The 18046-nt window shown below is 40.3% G+C and overlaps 1 protein-coding gene across 1 annotated transcript in view; it reads left to right on the forward strand.

Moving 5' to 3' along the window:
• Nucleotides 1-18046, forward strand: part of MYT1L (myelin transcription factor 1 like) — a 451852-nt gene that overhangs the window by 359621 nt on the left and 74185 nt on the right. The window contains exons 8-11 of the mRNA XM_082250801.1: nucleotides 3039-3147; nucleotides 6789-6896; nucleotides 8482-8693; nucleotides 12095-12345. Coding sequence (XP_082106927.1) covers nucleotides 3039-3147; nucleotides 6789-6896; nucleotides 8482-8693; nucleotides 12095-12345 — 680 coding nt within the window. The remainder of the gene's footprint in view (nucleotides 1-3038; nucleotides 3148-6788; nucleotides 6897-8481; nucleotides 8694-12094; nucleotides 12346-18046) is intronic.

The following is an 18046-nucleotide window of genomic DNA, read 5'->3' on the forward strand; positions in this document are numbered from 1 at the left end:
GGGTGCAGTGAAGACAATCCTTTTGGGGTACAGTGAAACACAATCTTTGTGGGGTACAGTGAACACAATCTTTGTGGGTTGCAGTGAAGACAATCCATTTGGGGTGCAGTGAACACAATCTTTGTGGGGTACAGTGAACACAATCTTTGTGGGGTGCAGTGAAGACAATCCTTTTGGGGGTGCAGTGAACACAATCTTTGTGGGGTACAGTGAACACAATCTCATACTTCTGAAGATTTGAGGGTGCTGCCTGTTTCATCCTCCTCCTCCTCATCCATCCTTTTAGGGGTACAAACAATAGTAATTGGGGCCTAGTGTGCTTCTGTACGTGTGAAAAACATACACTTTTTTTATCATATTTCCTATTCCGCTATTCAATAAAAACCTTTGGGGATCAATTAAATTGCGGGATAGTCTGTGTCAGTACGTGTGAGATCCACCTTTCCAAGTTTTTGGGGTTCATCTCATACTTCTGAAGCTTTGAGGGTGCTGCCTGTTCCCATACTCCTCCTCCTCCTCATCCATCCTTTTAGGTGTACAAACAATAGTAATTGGGGCCTAGTGTGCTTCTGTACGTGTGAGATACATACACTTTTTTTGATCATATTTCCTATTCCGCTATTCAATAAAAACCTTGGGGAATCAATTAAATTGCGGAATAGTCTGTGTCGATACGTGTGAGATCCACCTTTCCAAGTTTTTGGGGTTCATCTCATACTTCTGAAGCTTTGAGGGTGCTGCCTGTTCCATACTCCTCCTCCTCCTCATCCATCCCTTTTAGGTGTACAAACAATAGTAATTGGGGCCTAGTGTGCTTCTGTACGTGTGAGATACATACACTTTTTTTGATCATATTTCCTATTCCGCTATTCAATAAAACCTTTGGGGATCAATTAAATTGCGGGATAGTCTGTGTCGGTACGTGTAAAAAAAAAAAAAAACAATAAAAACGACATAAAATCTTTCCCATAGATAGTAGACGCAATAACTTTTGCGCAAACCAATCAAAATACACTTATTGTGGGGTTTTTTTTAACAAAAATATGTAGCAGAAAACAAATTGGCCTAAAATGTTAAAAAATGTTGATTTTTAATTTTTTTTTTGATAATGTTATATAGCAGAAAGTGAAAAATATTGTTGTTTTTTTCAGAACTGTCGCACTTTTTTGTTATAGCGCAAAAAATAAAAATCGCATAGGTTGGAAAAAAAGGACATCAATTTTATTTGGGTACAGCGTCGCACGACCGTGCAATTGTCAGTTAAAGTAACACAGTGCAGAATTGCAAAATATTGCCTGGTCATTAAGGGGGAAAATCTTCCGGTCCAGAAGTGGTTTAAACACATGGTGGCGGCTACACTGTGTGTTTGCAAAGGTTTTAACTGTGTAATTAACCTGCTCCAGTTACAATCACTCTCAGTCTGCTGATGTTTGGATTGCTGTCCTAGAGTAGGAAAATCTCTACATAGGGTGGGATCTGAGAGTTATTTGTCACAGCCATAATTCTACTTAAAATGAGATAGCTGAATAAACCCTAAACTAACCTAAAAATATTGGCAGCGGTGATAGTTGTATCCCTGCCCTAGATTAACTCACACTACCTTGCAATTTTGTCTTTATTCTCATACAAGTATTCAAAGTACATCAGTATCAGAAAAAATACACCAGTACTTATTGGTCCAGTTCTTCAGTTCTATTCCAGAAATAACTTTACTTTGCAACATTAATATAATGTAAGATTCTACAGAGATAGTAGCAAAAGTTTTTTATTTTTTTAAGGTTCTTGAATAGGACTGTTCTTATGGTGCCTTTATGCACTGAGAATGGTTTGCATTTTTAAAAAGTATATTGCTATAGTTTTGAATGCGGTGGCACACAGAGAAACACACAAACACTCACATATACAGTATGTAAGTTCCTAAACATGCCTTTTTATACGCTTTTCAATAAAGACAAAGTTAGATGACTGTTTTTTTAGACACTGCAATTTTGATAATTGAACAATGCATTGTCTATTCTCCATGCTGAGCTGAGAAACCAGAGATTAGCGCAGCATGGGCTTCAGCATGAATTTCTCTCTTAAAAACACCAACACAGTGGAGGGTGTTTCATGCCAACAAATGCTGCATGTGGCTTTTCTGGAGTCGATCATCCCGCCATGCTTGTGTATTGGGGAAGTGATTTACACTGAAACTTTGTTCCCAGTGAAACAGATGCTGTCCCCGTTGGGTCAATGGGACAAATGGAGACAGTGAATGTCCTAGCAGGGGCAAGACAGCAATGAAAACATGACAAGTTCTAATCCCTAACCACTCGATCCAAAACAAAAAAAATAGTTTTGGCTTTTCAATCATTTTTACTTTCAATAGATTTTTATTGAAATTTTACAAAATACAAGAAATTAAACCATTGTCGTATTCAACATGAATTAACCGTGACAAGATCATAATTAAGAGAATGCACTTGAACATGGATATGAGAATTTGCATACATGTAGACAATATAAGTACATAAGGTATTGCATAAGTACCAGTATCAGCTTTTCAATCATTTTTAAAAAAAGATTGCAGAGTGTAAAAGAAGTCTTAACAAACTGCTTACACTTTTTGAGCATGGATAAAGAGGAACATAAATGTGTTTTTGCTCTACCTGTGCCTTTTTAATTGGTGGGTCTCCATTAGTCTTTGCATCACTGCTAATTAAAGGATATCTTGGCACTATGCCTCTCACAGGTCTAAATATGATTGTGACGTTTGATTGAATTCCACTGTAATCGTCAAATTTATTCATTAATGATTCACATAATTATTTTATTGAAATTAAGTGTAAATCTAAAATATTTGCAGGTGAGTCTTTCACTTTCTCTGTCTGTCTCTCTCTCTCTTTCTTACCTTTTCTGGCTCCACATATGTTCAACAATTATCTTTATACTTGTTTATGAGGAATTTTAAATGATCAATAGTGAATAAAACTCCTCTAAAGATTATTTGTTGGAAGTTTTAATGTATTCCTTTTAGTGATCTCCCTGTTTTTTGTTTGCTTTCTTTCTCTGCCAAGTTCTCGCCATGCATGAAAATGTTCTAAAGTGCCCTACACCAGGTTGCACCGGGAGAGGCCATGTAAACAGTAACAGGAACTCTCACAGAAGGTAGGCACAGCATCTCTGGAACTGCTACAGACGGCCACTTCTACTACTGCAGCACTTTCTGCCTGTCCCCCCAGAATTACGCAGATGACAGCTGCTGCTTACTAGGCTTTCTTCAACAACTGAAAACTTTCAGTTTGTCATATAACAAGATCAAAAAATGTGTGATCTAGGGATTTTTTTGGCACAAAACTAAAACTTTTTCCTGACTGTTGCCCTTCACGTAGGCTACAATACATGTATAATTTTCCTATCAAGAGAATACATTTGGAATATTGCAAAGTCAAACATTTGTTTAAGCATAATATGTTTTGCAAAATCCTTGTCTCTATGTTGTAGCATTTGAAAATCTAAAACCTTGAGTTTCGTGTTATAATTGTTACAACTATATATATTCATGTGACAACACTGAAGAAATTACACTTTGCTACAATGTAAAGTAGTGAGTGTACAGCTTGTATATCAGTGTAAATTTGCTGCCCCCTCAAAATAACTCAACACACAGCCATTAATGTTTAAACCTCTGGCAACAAAAGTGAGTACACCCCTAAGTAAAAATGTCCAAATTGGGTCCAATTAGCCATTTTCCCTCCCTGGTGTCATGTGACTCATTAGTGTTACAAGGTTTCAGGTGTGAATGGGGAGCAGGGGTGTTAAATTTTGTGTTATTGCTCTCACTGTCTCATACTGGTCACTGGAAGTTCAACATGGCACCTCATGGCACAGAACTCTCTGAGGGGCACCACTGGCACTAATTTACCTTCTCTGAGGAATACCGGCAGTTGCTGGTCTGATTTGCCCTAGCTTGACATTTTGGCATATCCGCTGGCGCAGGGGCTTGATCCTCCTTGTCCCATATCTCTCGGAGGCCATGATGCCACAATGCTATATACCCTCTGTGTATGCTGGGAACAGTGGAGCAAGTTGCCAGGGCTTTCTGCATATACTGGAGGCAAAAAATGATAAAAGAACGCAATAGTATTTTGTATGTAATTCAGTGGGAGGAGGAATATTTTTTTCTTTTTCTGGTAGCTTTCAGTACTATTATGTTATAGATGAGTGCATATAAACTTGAATTTATTTCAAATGAAAAATGTGTTCTCATGAAAAATAAGAATATTTGGCATTTCATTTGAATAAGCTACCCAGGGAGTCTTTTTTTACTGTAAGCAGCTAAATCCAAGAAATATGGTGAGCAAAGGTCTATTAGACTTCTATATAACCATGTGCCTTGGGATAAGTGGATGTTTATATGCAAGTACAAAGAGCAAATATTACCTATTAGAAATATATGAAGTGCATACACACCCCTGCACCTGCGCACAGGACCAAAGCAATAATGTAAAAAAAATGTGAATGAATATACAAGGTATATAACTCACAAGCAGCCTGTCATGAAGTAAATACTTTGCCAACAATGAAAAACAATATATATATATATATATATATATATATAGTTCACCGCGCTTATAAGCAACCAGTGAAATAAACCGAAAATTTATATAAATTATAAAACCACTTTGTGAATAAAAAAACAGTGCTCCAAAGAAATCCCATAACATAAATTCCTCATAGAGACCATTAGGTGCAGACACAGTGCTCATGCAGTCCCATTGCATGAATTCCTATATCTTGAAGATAATAATATGCAATCTTCTCCAATAGCTTCACTCCACACGAACACCCGTTACATAGTTACATAGTAGGTTACATACTTAGTAGGTGAGGTTGAATAAAGACAATAGTCCATCCAGTTCAACCAGTGTAGGTGTGTGTGGCTGTAATCATCTCACATAGCCCTTAATGTGCTGATCCCTGAGATGTACATCTAAGAGTCTTTTGAAAGCCACCATACTTCCCGCAGAAACCACCTCTTGTGGTAGAGAATTCCACAATCTTGTAGCCCTAACAGTTAAGAACCACCCACTTTGCCTGAGGTTAAAACGATTCTCCTCTAATCTCATTGTATGCCCTCTTGTCCTCATGCAATCCCTTCGACTGAACAGCTTTTTTTCTAAGCTGAGATCCCCATTGAGATATTTATAAATTGCTATCATGTCCCCCCTCAGGCGTCTCTTCTCCAGGGAGAATAAATCGAGAGATTGCAGACGCTCTTCATAGTTAAGGTCCTCCAATCCCCTAATCAGTTTAGTTGCCCTTCTCTGGACTCTCTCCAGATCCAACACATCCCTCCTGAGGACTGGCGACCAGAACTGGACAGAATACTCCAGATGCGGTCGGACCAGAGTTTTATAAAGTGGAAGGATTATAGTCTTATCTCTGGAATACATCCCTTTCTTTATGCATGCTAATATTCTGCTGGCTTTGGCAGCTGCCGCTTGACATTGCATGCTGTTGCCTAATCTATCATCAACCAAGACTCCCAGATCTTTCTCCATTTTTTATTCCCCCAAGGGTTCCCCTCCTAACGTGTATTGTGTTTTTATGTTTTTAGTCCCCAAGTGCAAAACCTTACACTTCTCCACGTTAAACCTCATTTGCCATGTCGTTGCCCACTCCGTTATTTTGTCCAGGTCATTCTGTAGGATATCTGCTTCATGCTGTGCAGTTATTTCCCTGGCCAATTTTGTGTCATCTGCAAAAACTGATATTGAACTACTGATCCCGTGATAGTGAGATTTCCTTCCTCCACTGACACTTACATGCACAAGTCACTAACCAGATGTGTTTGACCCCCCCCACTACAGGTAGTCAAAGACGGCATGAAAGATGAATCCGTATGGGTCCTGGATTTACCATATGAGGTACTAGTTCTCAGATTGGGTGTTTGTAGAAAGAAGAGAAAGGCATCTTATTGCGTAGTATTCCAACACATTTATTAGTAAAGGTAAAACATTTACTTACGAGGTAAAAAGTTGCTCTCAATTGTTATTTGCAACTTGACTTCCGCTGTGTGGAACGCAGGTGGAACGTGGAACGGCATCCCCTGTTTGTAAATAATGATTGAGAGCAAGTTTTTACCCCGTAAGTGAATGTTTTACCTTTACTAATAAATGTGTTGGAATACTATGCAATGAGAGGCCTTTTTCTTCTTTCTACATACCCCCAATCGGAGAACTAGTAGCTCATATGGTAAATCTGGGACCCATACGGATTCATCTTTCATGCCGTCTTTGATTACCTATAGTGGGGGTCAAACACATCTGGTGAGTGGCTTGTGCATGTAAGTGTCAGTGGAGGAAGGAAATCTCACTATCACGGGTGTTCGTGTGGAGTGAAGCTATTGGAGAAGATTGCATATTATCATCTTCACAATATAGGAATTCATGCAATGGGACTACATGAGCACTGTGTCCGCACCCAATGGTTTCTGTGAGGAATTTATGTTATGGGATTTCTTTGGAGTTTTATTCACATAGTGGTTTTATAATTTATATACTTATTTCACTGGTTGCTTATAAGCACGGTTAACCATATATATATATATATATATATATATATATATATATATATATATATATACACATATATTGGTTTCAATTATTACCTATATTGATGAACAATCATTTAAGGTCTGAGATGATGCAGCACTGACAGAAAAGTGTCGTTCAAGAGGGTGGGTTTGATTAATGCGCTTTTCTGTTTGTCTTTGTGAAAATTATTTTAATCTTTTTTTCATGCAGTCTTTCAGGATGTCCTATAGCTGCAGCCGAGAAACTAGCAAAAGCTCAAGAGAAACATCAAAGTTGCGATGCATCAAAATCCAGCCAAGCATCAGATCGTGTTTTAAGGTGGGGGAAAAATATGTATGTATATTCTTTTTTCACATTCTTACTATATATTATTTTACGTCTGCCATTGATTGCTCATTCAGTAAGTGTCAAACACAATCTGGCAACATTTTGATAGATTCAAGCTATTTTTTTCCATCTAAAACAATTTTTTTGAATTAAGGGATTAGTAATAAACAATTCCACCCTCTGTAAAGTTTTTAGGGGTCTGTGCCCTGCTGCAAAGTTTTCCCCTTACTTCCTGTTCAGGTAACCCCTAGAGTAGTGATGATGAACCTTGGCACCCCAGATGTTTTCAAACTACATTTCCAATGATGCACAACTACACTGCAGAGTGCATTAGCATCATGGGAAATGTAGTTCCAAAACATCTGGGGTGCCAAGGTTTTCCATCACTGCCCTAGAGCATTGGTATGAGCTGAACACCCAGTCCCTCTGGAGTGGACTCTAAAAAACAAGAGCGTGGAGCAAACAATTTGCCTCTTTGGATTATCCGCAAACACAACTACCGTATTTTCCGGCGTATAAGATGACTGGGAGTATAAGACGACCCCCCTAAATTTCATCTACCAGTAATACTTATACTTAGGTTACCTTGGAGATATTATACTCGGCGTATAAGACGACCCCTCATTTTTGGGCGATTTTTTTTGAGGTTCAAAAGTAGTCTTATACGCCAGAAAATACAGTAATCTTTGCAGTAGGCCTACGTAAGCGCTTTTTCCCCCAGTTTATCAGACATGGCACTTCCACTGCAAGCCTAATTTCAACTGTTAGCTGATGCATGGCAATATAGTGTGATCAAAGATATTAGTTGGAAAATAAATTACACACACACACACAGTACTGTGCAAAAGTTTTAGGCAGGTGTGCAAAAATGCTATAAATTAAGAATGCTTTCAGAAATAGAAGTGTTAATAGTTTATTTTTATCAATTAGCAAAATGAAAAGTAAATGAACAGAAAAGAAATCCAAATCAAATCAATATTTGGTGTGACCACCCTTTGCCTTCAAAACAGCATCAATTCTTCTAGGTACACTTGCACACAGTTTTTGAAGGAACTCGGCAGGTAGGTTGTTACAAACATCTTGGAGAACTAACCACAGATCTTCTGTGGATGTATGCTGCCTCAAATCCTTCTGTCTCTTCATGTAATCCTATACAGACTCAATGATGTTGAGATCAGGGCTCTGTGGGGGCCAAACCATCATTTCCAGGACTCCTTATTCTTCTTTACACTGAAGATAGTTCCTAATGACATTGGCTGTATGTTTGGGGTCATTGTCCTGCTGTCACATGCCTCCCTGATGGTATGGCATGATGGATAAGTATCTGCCGAACCCTGGACTGGCTCTGTGACGTCAGCCAACAGCTGAACTAACTGCACTCCTGTGATCTATAGGAGAAGTCTGGCCCTTAAAGCTTCTCCTTAAATTGCTATAAAGAGAAAAATAATTAAATTATTTTTCTGGATAGCATGATGACTAAACGCTAGGACATTTAAAATATCGACTGATCATCTTAATTAACAAAATAATAATTTGCTCTTTATATATAAAATGTATAATTATGTTTTTCTTTTAGGCCCATGTGTTTTGTAAAACAATTAGAAATTCCTCAGTATGGTTACAGGAACAATGTATCAACAACCACACCTCGCTCCAATTTGGCCAAGGAACTAGAAAAATATTCAAAGACTACGTTTGAATACAACAGTTACGACAACCATGCATACGGGAAGAGGGCTATTGCACCGAAGGTACAGTCCAGGGATATCTCTCCAAAGGGATATGATGGTAAGTCTTCTGCTTATTTTATAATATTGGTATTGCCTCTGGTTTCATAAATGAAGAGTCTGTGTATTTTATGAGGTTACAGATATGCAAAGAAGGTGCTTCTAAGAGCAGTAAGTCAGCAATTTTATTAAAATAAACAGTTTAAAAACACTTACAGGTTTACAGAGTTAACAGGCTCATCAATGTATGAAGTCCTCTTGAGATGGTCTCCCCTGCCACTGTGCTGACCAGCAGCTGCAGGAACCGAGACTCTAGAGGAGCAAGATGGCCACCGAACTTCCTGAAACCACTGTGGAACACAGGGGGCGGAAGTGACGTCAGCAAGGGGGCAGTGAGCAGTTGCGGAGAATACTCAGAGGCTCCTTCTTTAAAACCTGTGAATGTTCCTGCAGCTGCTGGTCAGCATTGTGACAGGGAAGACCACCTCAGGAGGACTTCATACATTGATGAGCCTGTTTACTCTGTAATCCTGTAGGTGTTTTTAACTGCACTGCGCTAAACTACACTTAGAAGCACCTTATCTGCATATCTTTGTCTATCCAGAGCCTGCTCCTCTCCTGTTAGTGCTGCTTGAGTGCCTGACTGCTTTCTTTCCTGCTATCTTGGATGTCTTGAATGTATATAGCACCTGGAGGACCCTTCTAGCACAAGCGCTCCTACTTACCATTCTTCATATTTTGTGAGGTTGCCTTTCTATACACATATCTACCTAACTAAATTAAGGACAAGCAGTGGACAAGAAAAGAAGCAACCAGTCAACACTATTGCTGGCTTATTCTAGGAGAAAAAGAGTAATCAGATAAGGTTTGCTGTCTGAGATAAGCTGGTTGGTGGTGTCTGATGGTGCTCAAAGATTTTAGCCTGTCATCGAATCTGGCTGACAACTGCCAGATCAAGTGGCTGTCATTTCCTGTCTAAGAGTTCTTTTAGGCAATGCTATATTTACATCTCTCCCCTCCATCTTCTAGGCATTGTACACCACTTTTCCAAATATCTTTATCTAGATTGGTGGATCCTGATACAGAACAGAATATAGTGAAATGGCCTGCATGAACACCAACATTCTGGGGCTGCTGTGTTTTACAGTGACCAACTAACATATCTGGTGGGGAAGCGCTGGGCTTTATTTTGTAGAGTCATTCTTATATCATTATACAGGAATTATATATCACCAAAAGTTTGCACAGTGTTTTAAAACATGAGGGCAGGCAGTACAGTTACAATACAATTTAACCTTCTCCCGCCCGCGCTATAGCCGAAAGACGGCTACAGCGCGGGCTCTAATTTCCGGGAGGCCGTATAAAGACTCAGGCTTCCCCGCGCGCTCCCGCGCACATCGGGGAAAATCTGTGTCGGCTGTGTCCCTCGGACACAGCCAATCACAGATCGTGGTGAACGGCCAATCACAGCGGCCATTTGCCACGTGATCGAAACGTCCAATGAGAGATGATCTCAAATGTAAACATATGAGATCATCTCTCATTGCCAGCTCTCCTTCCTCACACAGAGACTGCGTGTGAGGAAGAGGAGAGACGATCAGACACAGAGAAATGTAATCAGGGCACTGATCACCAGTGCCCTGATTACACAAGAGGTAAATAAAATACCATAAGTGCCCACAGTGCCCGCCATCAGTGCCCCCCATCAGTGCCCACAATCAGTGCCCATAGTGCTGCTAGTCAGTGCCCATCAGTGCCTGCTCATCTAGGCACTGATGGGCACTGACTAGCAGCACTATGGGCACTGAGTGTGGGCACTGATGGTGCTGCCCATCAGTGCTCATCAGTGCCGCAAAACAGTGCTCATCAGTGCCACCGTCAGTGTCCATCAGTACCACCCATCAGTGTCCATCAGTGCCGCCTCTCAGTGTCCATCAGTGCCGCCCGTCAGTGCCGCCTCTCAGTGCTCAGCAGTGCCACCTCTCAGTGCCCAGCAGTGCCACCTATCAGTGCTCATCAGTCCTGCCTATCAGTGCTGCCTATCAGTGCCACCTATCAGTGCTCATCAGTGCGGCATATTAGTACCTCCTCATCAGTGCCCATAAGTGCCACCTCATCAGTGCCCATCAGTGCAGCCTATCAGTGCCCATCAGTGCCGCCTCATCAGCGCACATCAGTGAAGGAGAAAAATGTATTTATTTCCAAGATTTACTCACAGAAAATAAGAAAAACTTTTTTTTTTCAAAATTTTCTGTCTTTTTTCTTTTTTTTTGTAAGAAATAAAAAACCCAGAGGTGAATACCACCAAAAGAAAGCTCTATTTGTGTGAAAAAAATAATAAAAATTTCATATGGGTACAGTGTAGCATGACCGCGCAATTGTCATTCAAAGCGTGAGAGCGCTGAAAGCTGAAAATTGGCCTGGGCAGGAAGGGGGTGAAAGTGCCCTGTAGGCAAGTGGTTAATAAAGGAGGAATCAGAGGGCCCTGCTCGTTAAAGCTCACAATCTAATAAAGTGTCTCTGACAGTTTTCAAATCTGATTCCAGAAAAAAAACTTGCTGTCTCTTTAGGACCGCTCTATGTACTGATAAGAGATAAGTCAGTGTTTTCTTTTTTTCTTTTTTTATAAACTTGATTTTGCTGACTAAATAATAAAAATCCCCCTTAAAAGAGAAGTATGGCTTTTCTTTTTATCTAATAATCATACTTACCTAGGTGGGTGCAGCATCTTTCCCCCAGCGCCTCTAAGACTGAGAACCGCCGATCGCTCGGTTCTCACAGCTCTCTGCACCCCCCTCCCCCACCACCACCACCACCACTTACTGGAGCACTGAGCTGTGAAGGGGTGGGAGCAGGGTTGCTGAGAGGCTGAGCTGGGTGCCTGTCCAGGCACGTGGGCAGATCCCAACTCCATTGTCGTGATCTTGCCCGAGCCTGGACCGGCTCTGTGACATCAGCAGACAGTGGACTTCAGCCTACTGAAAATGGTCAAAGGAATTACGCTATGAAGCCAAAAGGTTGTGGATATTTGACCATTACACCCTGTATGAGCTTGATTGCAGTGTTGTCTTGTCAAATAGAAAGGTAGAATTATGTTATGTTTTAGAGACGTCAGTAGTTATTTTTTTTGTACTTGCATCATGTCTAAAAGCATAACTGTGGTGAAATGTGCATGTAGTCAAGAAATGTACTAAATGCTTTTTTTGTGTTTTGCCTTGACATATGCTTTAATGCTTGTACGTATAAAGCTTTAGTTTGCATAATGTAATGTTTTTTTGTGTAGGATTTAAAGGGCAGTTGCTTTAACCATCTGTGTTTTTACCATCTCTCAGCACTTCGGTACTGGAAATCTCTAGAATACAATGAAAGAGAAAAAATAAGTTATTTTTGTCTGTATGAAGAACAATGTAGAGAATCCCTGTTGTCTTGAAGTTATTGATTAATGCACACTTCTCTCTGCAGCTAAACGTTACTGTAAGAACTCGAGCCCGACAAGCAGCACAACAAGCAGTTATGCCCCCAGCAGCAGCAGTAGCAATATGAGCTGTGGTGGAGGCAGTAGCGCCAGCAGTACGTGTAGCAAAAGCAGCTTTGATTATTCTCATGACATGGAGGCTGCACACATGGCTGCAACCGCAATCCTGAATCTATCGACCCGCTGCAGGGAGATGCCACAGAACCTCTCCACCAAACCTCAAGATCTCTGCAACAGGGTAATTGCATAAGACCTACACTGCAGAATAATAGTATATTTTGAAACCAAAATAATTTTCACATTTTTACATTAAAATGCACCTATCATTAAAGAATAACCTACCACACTTTCGCTTTTTGATAAGTACGCCATCAGTTAACCCAGATCTATTCAGAATCTTGGGAGTGTTCTAAGTCAAGGGGTATTTGTAGGATTGGAAGTATGCAAAATATATTAGGGTGATACACGATAGATAGATAGATAGATAGATAGATAGATAGATAGATAGATAGATAGATAGATAGATAGATAGATAGATAGATAGATAGACAGACAGACAGACAGACAGACAGACAGACAGACAGATAGACAGATAGACAGATAGACAGATAGACAGATAGACAGATAGACAGATAGACAGATAGATAGATAGATAGATAGATAGATAGATAGATAGATAGATAGATAGATAGATAGATAGATAGATAGATAGATAGATAGATAGATAGATAGATAGATAGATAGATAGATAGATAGATAGATGGATAGATGGATAGATGGATAGATAGATAGATAGATAGATAGATAGATAGATAGATAGATAGATAGATAGATAGATAGATAGATAGATAGATAGATAGATAGATAGATAGATAGATAGATAGATAGATAGATAGATAGATAGATAGATAGATAGATAGATAGATAGATAGATAGATAGATAGTACTTTATAAACAACTTAACCTGCATTGAATTTACACATTAAAAAGAATTCCCTTAGGACTGATAGAATAGAATTAGCAAACACTTCCTCCACTAATTCTATTAAAAAGACAAATGCTGACTGTAGCTTTACAACACCAATGCCTTATGTTAATAAGTCATATGGGTAATTGATAATCGTTTTCTGCCATAGGATACGAGGGTTGTATATACTAAATTTGGCCCCGTTGTTATAATCAATGATTGCAGGAAGGGTATTTGGCCTCGTCCGCAATAGCACTTTGGCCCGGGTGTGGCAAATCCCAGGGTTTTAGGTGCCAGGAGTCACAGGCACGGTATCCAGCACTGCTGCCATTAGCTTGTCAAAATCTATGACAGGCTGAAATACACGGCTATTGAAGGCAGCTGGATGTTGTACTGAGTGATATTTGAATTTAGAGCCGTATATGTTCAAGGACTTATGCCCAGAATACAGAAGATGGAGTTTGAACTAAAATGCCTGCCTTTTAACAGTTGTTTATCCAGTTTTCATTTGCAATGTATTATGAGCATTAACACTTGGGCAGCAACACCTTGCAGTTTTTAAATTGTTAAGCTGAAATTTCATTCCTCTAGCAGCCTTTTTAAGCAACCTTTTCTAGGGTTCATTTAACTGCACTTACTTAGATATCTGACTGTAGATCATTGAATATTATATTAATGTTCATTTTGCCTTCCTCCTAAAGCAAGGAATTTTTTAGATTTACTATTAAATGACAGTCATCCATGGACATATCTGTGTATTTTGCTGTGAAATAGTGCATATTTTGGTGTGAAAAAATGGAATTAAATAACTTTTTGGGGTTAAACAGTTATAAACACCAAAACGAAAATGTATTATATTGCAGCTTACCAATTATTAAATGTGGTAGCTGTATTTTTTTTTTTTCTTTTTTTAGGCTTTTTTAAAATTTTATTTTCACCCTGTGATCCGGACAATAACATACTTCCTGTCTAAAGCCTTGTACACACAATCAGATTATTGGACAAATTTTCTTTAGTTTTTTGTTGCATGCTAGTCTCATATGGGAAGGTGAATTCTGAAGGACAGAATTCACCTTCAGAAGTGATGTAATGTGTTGAATTGTTTTGTATGTAATCTTTAGTTTCTGTGCATGCCTAGTCTTGCTCTTATGATTTTTTTGTCAAATGCAAAAAAAACAACATAGGTTCAAAATCAGGAAAAACAACTTTTCAAAACATGTAGTACAGAAAATGCCTGAGAAGGGATAATTAAAATACCGTAAGTTATATTTTTGGTTCCATTTTTTTTAAAATGTATTCAGTTAAAACTCCAGCCAAACATAACAAAGTAGAAGTTAATAGCCCTTTGAAAGCCAAAATAACAAAAGCAGCCATTGCTTCAATATTCTGTATATAATATACCTTTTCCCTACTAGATGTTCTCAGTCTGATGGCCAGCATCATTTAACCCACTTCCTCTGAGCCCATGTAGTCCTGGACCTTCCTCAGCCTGTGACTGGACAGTGAAAGGAGAAGCAGCAGGGATGAGATCATCTATCAGTCACTCTGATTTCTTCTCCTATGAGTATGCTTCCTGTCAGCAGATGGCCTGATTGGCTTCCTGTTCTGCTTCTCCCCCTCACGCTCCAGTCCTGTACAGAAGGATTAAAGAGCTATGCTAATGTGGGTCTTTTATATCTGCCTAGGGTTCAGATTGAATAGTGACTGGGATAACCCTAGCCATTCTAGGAACCCTGTTATCTATTCTTTCACAGGGATCTATGAAGGATTGAACTTCTGTGCATCTTGATTCTTAGATGAAGGACCTTACATTTGCCTCACTGGTGGCAGCCTGCAATTGTAGGTAATACAAGTTCTAAACCAATCAATTTTTATTAAAGAAAAATGTTGGAGACCAAAGTGTAGACAGGCTGCACAGATTCCTAACCACATCTGTGTAAAGTTTTGCAAACGAACAAGACTGGCAGCCCAAAGTAATTAAAAAGGTCCCACCTCCTGGGCCCCTCTGTTGACCTGATACGTGCCAGGGAAATAAAATTTAAGCTTTGGTAAGCAAGTAGGAGCAGGGGGTGTGGTCTAGTAAAACCATTTATTAATTTTTGCAGAAATTAACAACAAAGTTGCCCTGGGCCCCAGGGCCGATCCTGGGTGGGTGCACAGGGTGCACTGCGCCCAGGCGCACAAGCTGAGGCAGAGGAGGGGGGGCGCCAAAGCTCAAGTGGCACTCACTTATATTCAGCAACAGTGGCTCCAATTTACTTACACAGTGCTTCAGTATTTGTCCCAGCCGGCTGAGACCCTCTTGTTGCACTGCTTAACTCCACTGCCCGCACTGGTTGCTAGAATCGCCTGCCGCCTAGCGTCTAGCAACCAGTGACATCACGAGGAGGAGAGTGAGACCGAGGCCAAGGCTCCAGAATTCAGAGAGGAGGAGGATCTAACTTCTTCCTCATCCACGCCTTGTGAATTTTGGCTCCTCCCACCTCCTCCCTCAATTTTTTTCCTGTGTGGCTGCATGCACCTCTCAAAGCCTGAGAGAAGGGAGATTGGAGCACATCTGAAAAGTCCACTTGCATCTGCCTAAGGTGAGGCCGATGAAATAAAACGTGTGTGTGTGTCATTATTGAGCATAAGCTGGCAGCAGTTAACACCCGCCGAGGAATGGGAGGAGGAGGTCACAAGGATGGTTCTCAGGGATTTATGCTGGGACTTGTAGTCCCTCACTTTTGTGGATGTGACCCCCTCCAAAAGTGAAGGACTACAGCATGAACCCCTCAGAGCTAAAGAGCTAAGGATGTTTAACACCCTGCCCCCCTAACTAGTGAAGGACTAGGTCACAGTATGAACCTGTGAGATTTAATGGGTCACATCCTTAGATCTCAGGGGTTAATGCTAGGACTTGTAGTCCTTCACTTTTTGGGGGGAATCGCATTCTTTAATCTCAGGGGCTCATGTTGGGACTTTTCCTCCACTAGTTGGGGGTAGGGCAGTGTTACGTCCTCAGCTCTGAGGAGTTTATGCTGGGACTTGAAGTCACCCAACCCCACCCCCAATTAGCGGAGGACAACAAGTCCCAATAAGCATAAATTAATTGGTTTGCGCTACAGTTATAGCATCTACAAACTATGGGATATTTTTATTTATTTTTTACTAGTAGTGGCAGCAATCAGCCACTTATAGCGGGACCCGTTGGCATAGAAACATTTGGAAAGGAGAGGAGTTAGTAGGATGACCACGCCTATGTGGGGACACCAGAAATATTTCTGTACCCAGGCACCTGTGGCCCTAGAATTGGCCCTGCTGGCCCCCCCCTGTTTAGCTGATGAGGTCTGGGCCCAGTACAACAGGATAAGTTGTACTGCCTTATCAGCGACCCTGGGTGGGCTGTTTCCCCTACCCTACTGCAGTTTAGGAGATTCTCTTACTTGTACTATATATGCCTAATTTCAAAAGTTATTTCAAGTCTTATAATATGCAACAATCTTTTGTATAGACTAATAGTCTTTATCTTAACACTCCACCGGGGATCAACAGCTAGTCCCGACATACTTGTTGATTGCAGCCATGCCACAGGTAGATTGCAACCCTTTTGTGCAACCAGCTCCCTATTTTGCTCACTACCTCTCAGATCTCAGATCATAGGAGCTGCTAGTCATTTTCTGTGCATGTGTGAAATTCAAAACGGATGTGTCCGCAGGGAACATTAAATTACTTTTTGTCACATAGTCTTGACTGCTGTACTACTGTATACATTTTGGATTACTTACTCCTTAACTCTGAACACTGTGCTACTCCTAACCTCTGCACTGTGGGTTACATACCACTGACCCATTGACCTGTACACTTTGCATTACTGAGCTCTGCATTATTTACTACTGACATCTGAACCTTACTTAGACCTAGTTCACACAGTCTTCAGCTTGTATAAAAGCAAGTACAGTATATGTATAACACTAAGTATATGTTTAACACAACAATTTTCAGCAAGCTTCAGACGCCCTTCTTGAAGTCTTTAAAACTCCCTTTAGCTCTAGTTTAGGAATTTAAAACACAGATCTTAAGTAGGGTACTTTAGTCCAAATTGCCCAGCGCTTCAAATATACATGAAATAAGTCATTCCAATCCCCAAAAGGTAAGTATACAGAAAGGATGTTATTGTCTGGAATGCCAGATGAAAATAAAAGAATACAAAGCCCAAAAAAGCAAACAAATGCACCAACTACATCTAAGAATTGGCAAGCTAATAGTGCAGAAAACCCCCTTAAAAATGTTTTTATTACATTTAAAATGGTCACACTGGCAGGAATTTTACTCTTTCTAGCATCCAAGATGGCAGAATGGCCCTTCTTGTTTTTCAGTATCAGTGTCTGACTTCATTACTGACGCATTTCGTCAACCGACTTTCATGTATATTTTCAAGCTCTGGACAATTTGGATTAAAGTGCACTTTGATACACCAGGGGGCATTGGTGTTTTGTTCTGGCTGCTGTAATACTTACACCGGGGACACGTGTGCACTGGTGAACATTTGAACTTGTTAGTAAGGTACTGACTGCCATTTTGAAACAAGCATTTGTAGGCTTCAGGAGGCTTTCAGTAAACTGAAGTTGTGGTGAAACTTACTGAAGGCAGCTAGCAGCTTGTTTAGGACTCATTCACAAGTGAGGTTGAGAGGCAGTAAAATACCATGGTTAAGCCATGTTTTTACTGCCCCACAATTGCTATGCCTTTTAGCTGCAGAAGCAGCGACAGGGTGTAAACAAGCTACAGTCATTCTGCTTTGCTTCGCGGCTGCAAAAAGCATTATATATTCACACGGGTGGAGCACACAGCAAGCGTGACCCATTCAGGTGAACGATGGAGATCTAGTGTGATGATCATAGGTGAGGTGGTGATACAATGCCTTCTCAATGCCTATGAAATGCTCCCTGAACAGTGATTTGAATTCCGAGAGTAGAGAGCCGCTCTAGTA

Source organism: Pelophylax lessonae (assembly GCF_965119305.1).
Source record: "Pelophylax lessonae genome assembly, chromosome: 3".
NCBI lineage: Eukaryota > Metazoa > Chordata > Amphibia > Anura > Ranidae > Pelophylax > Pelophylax lessonae.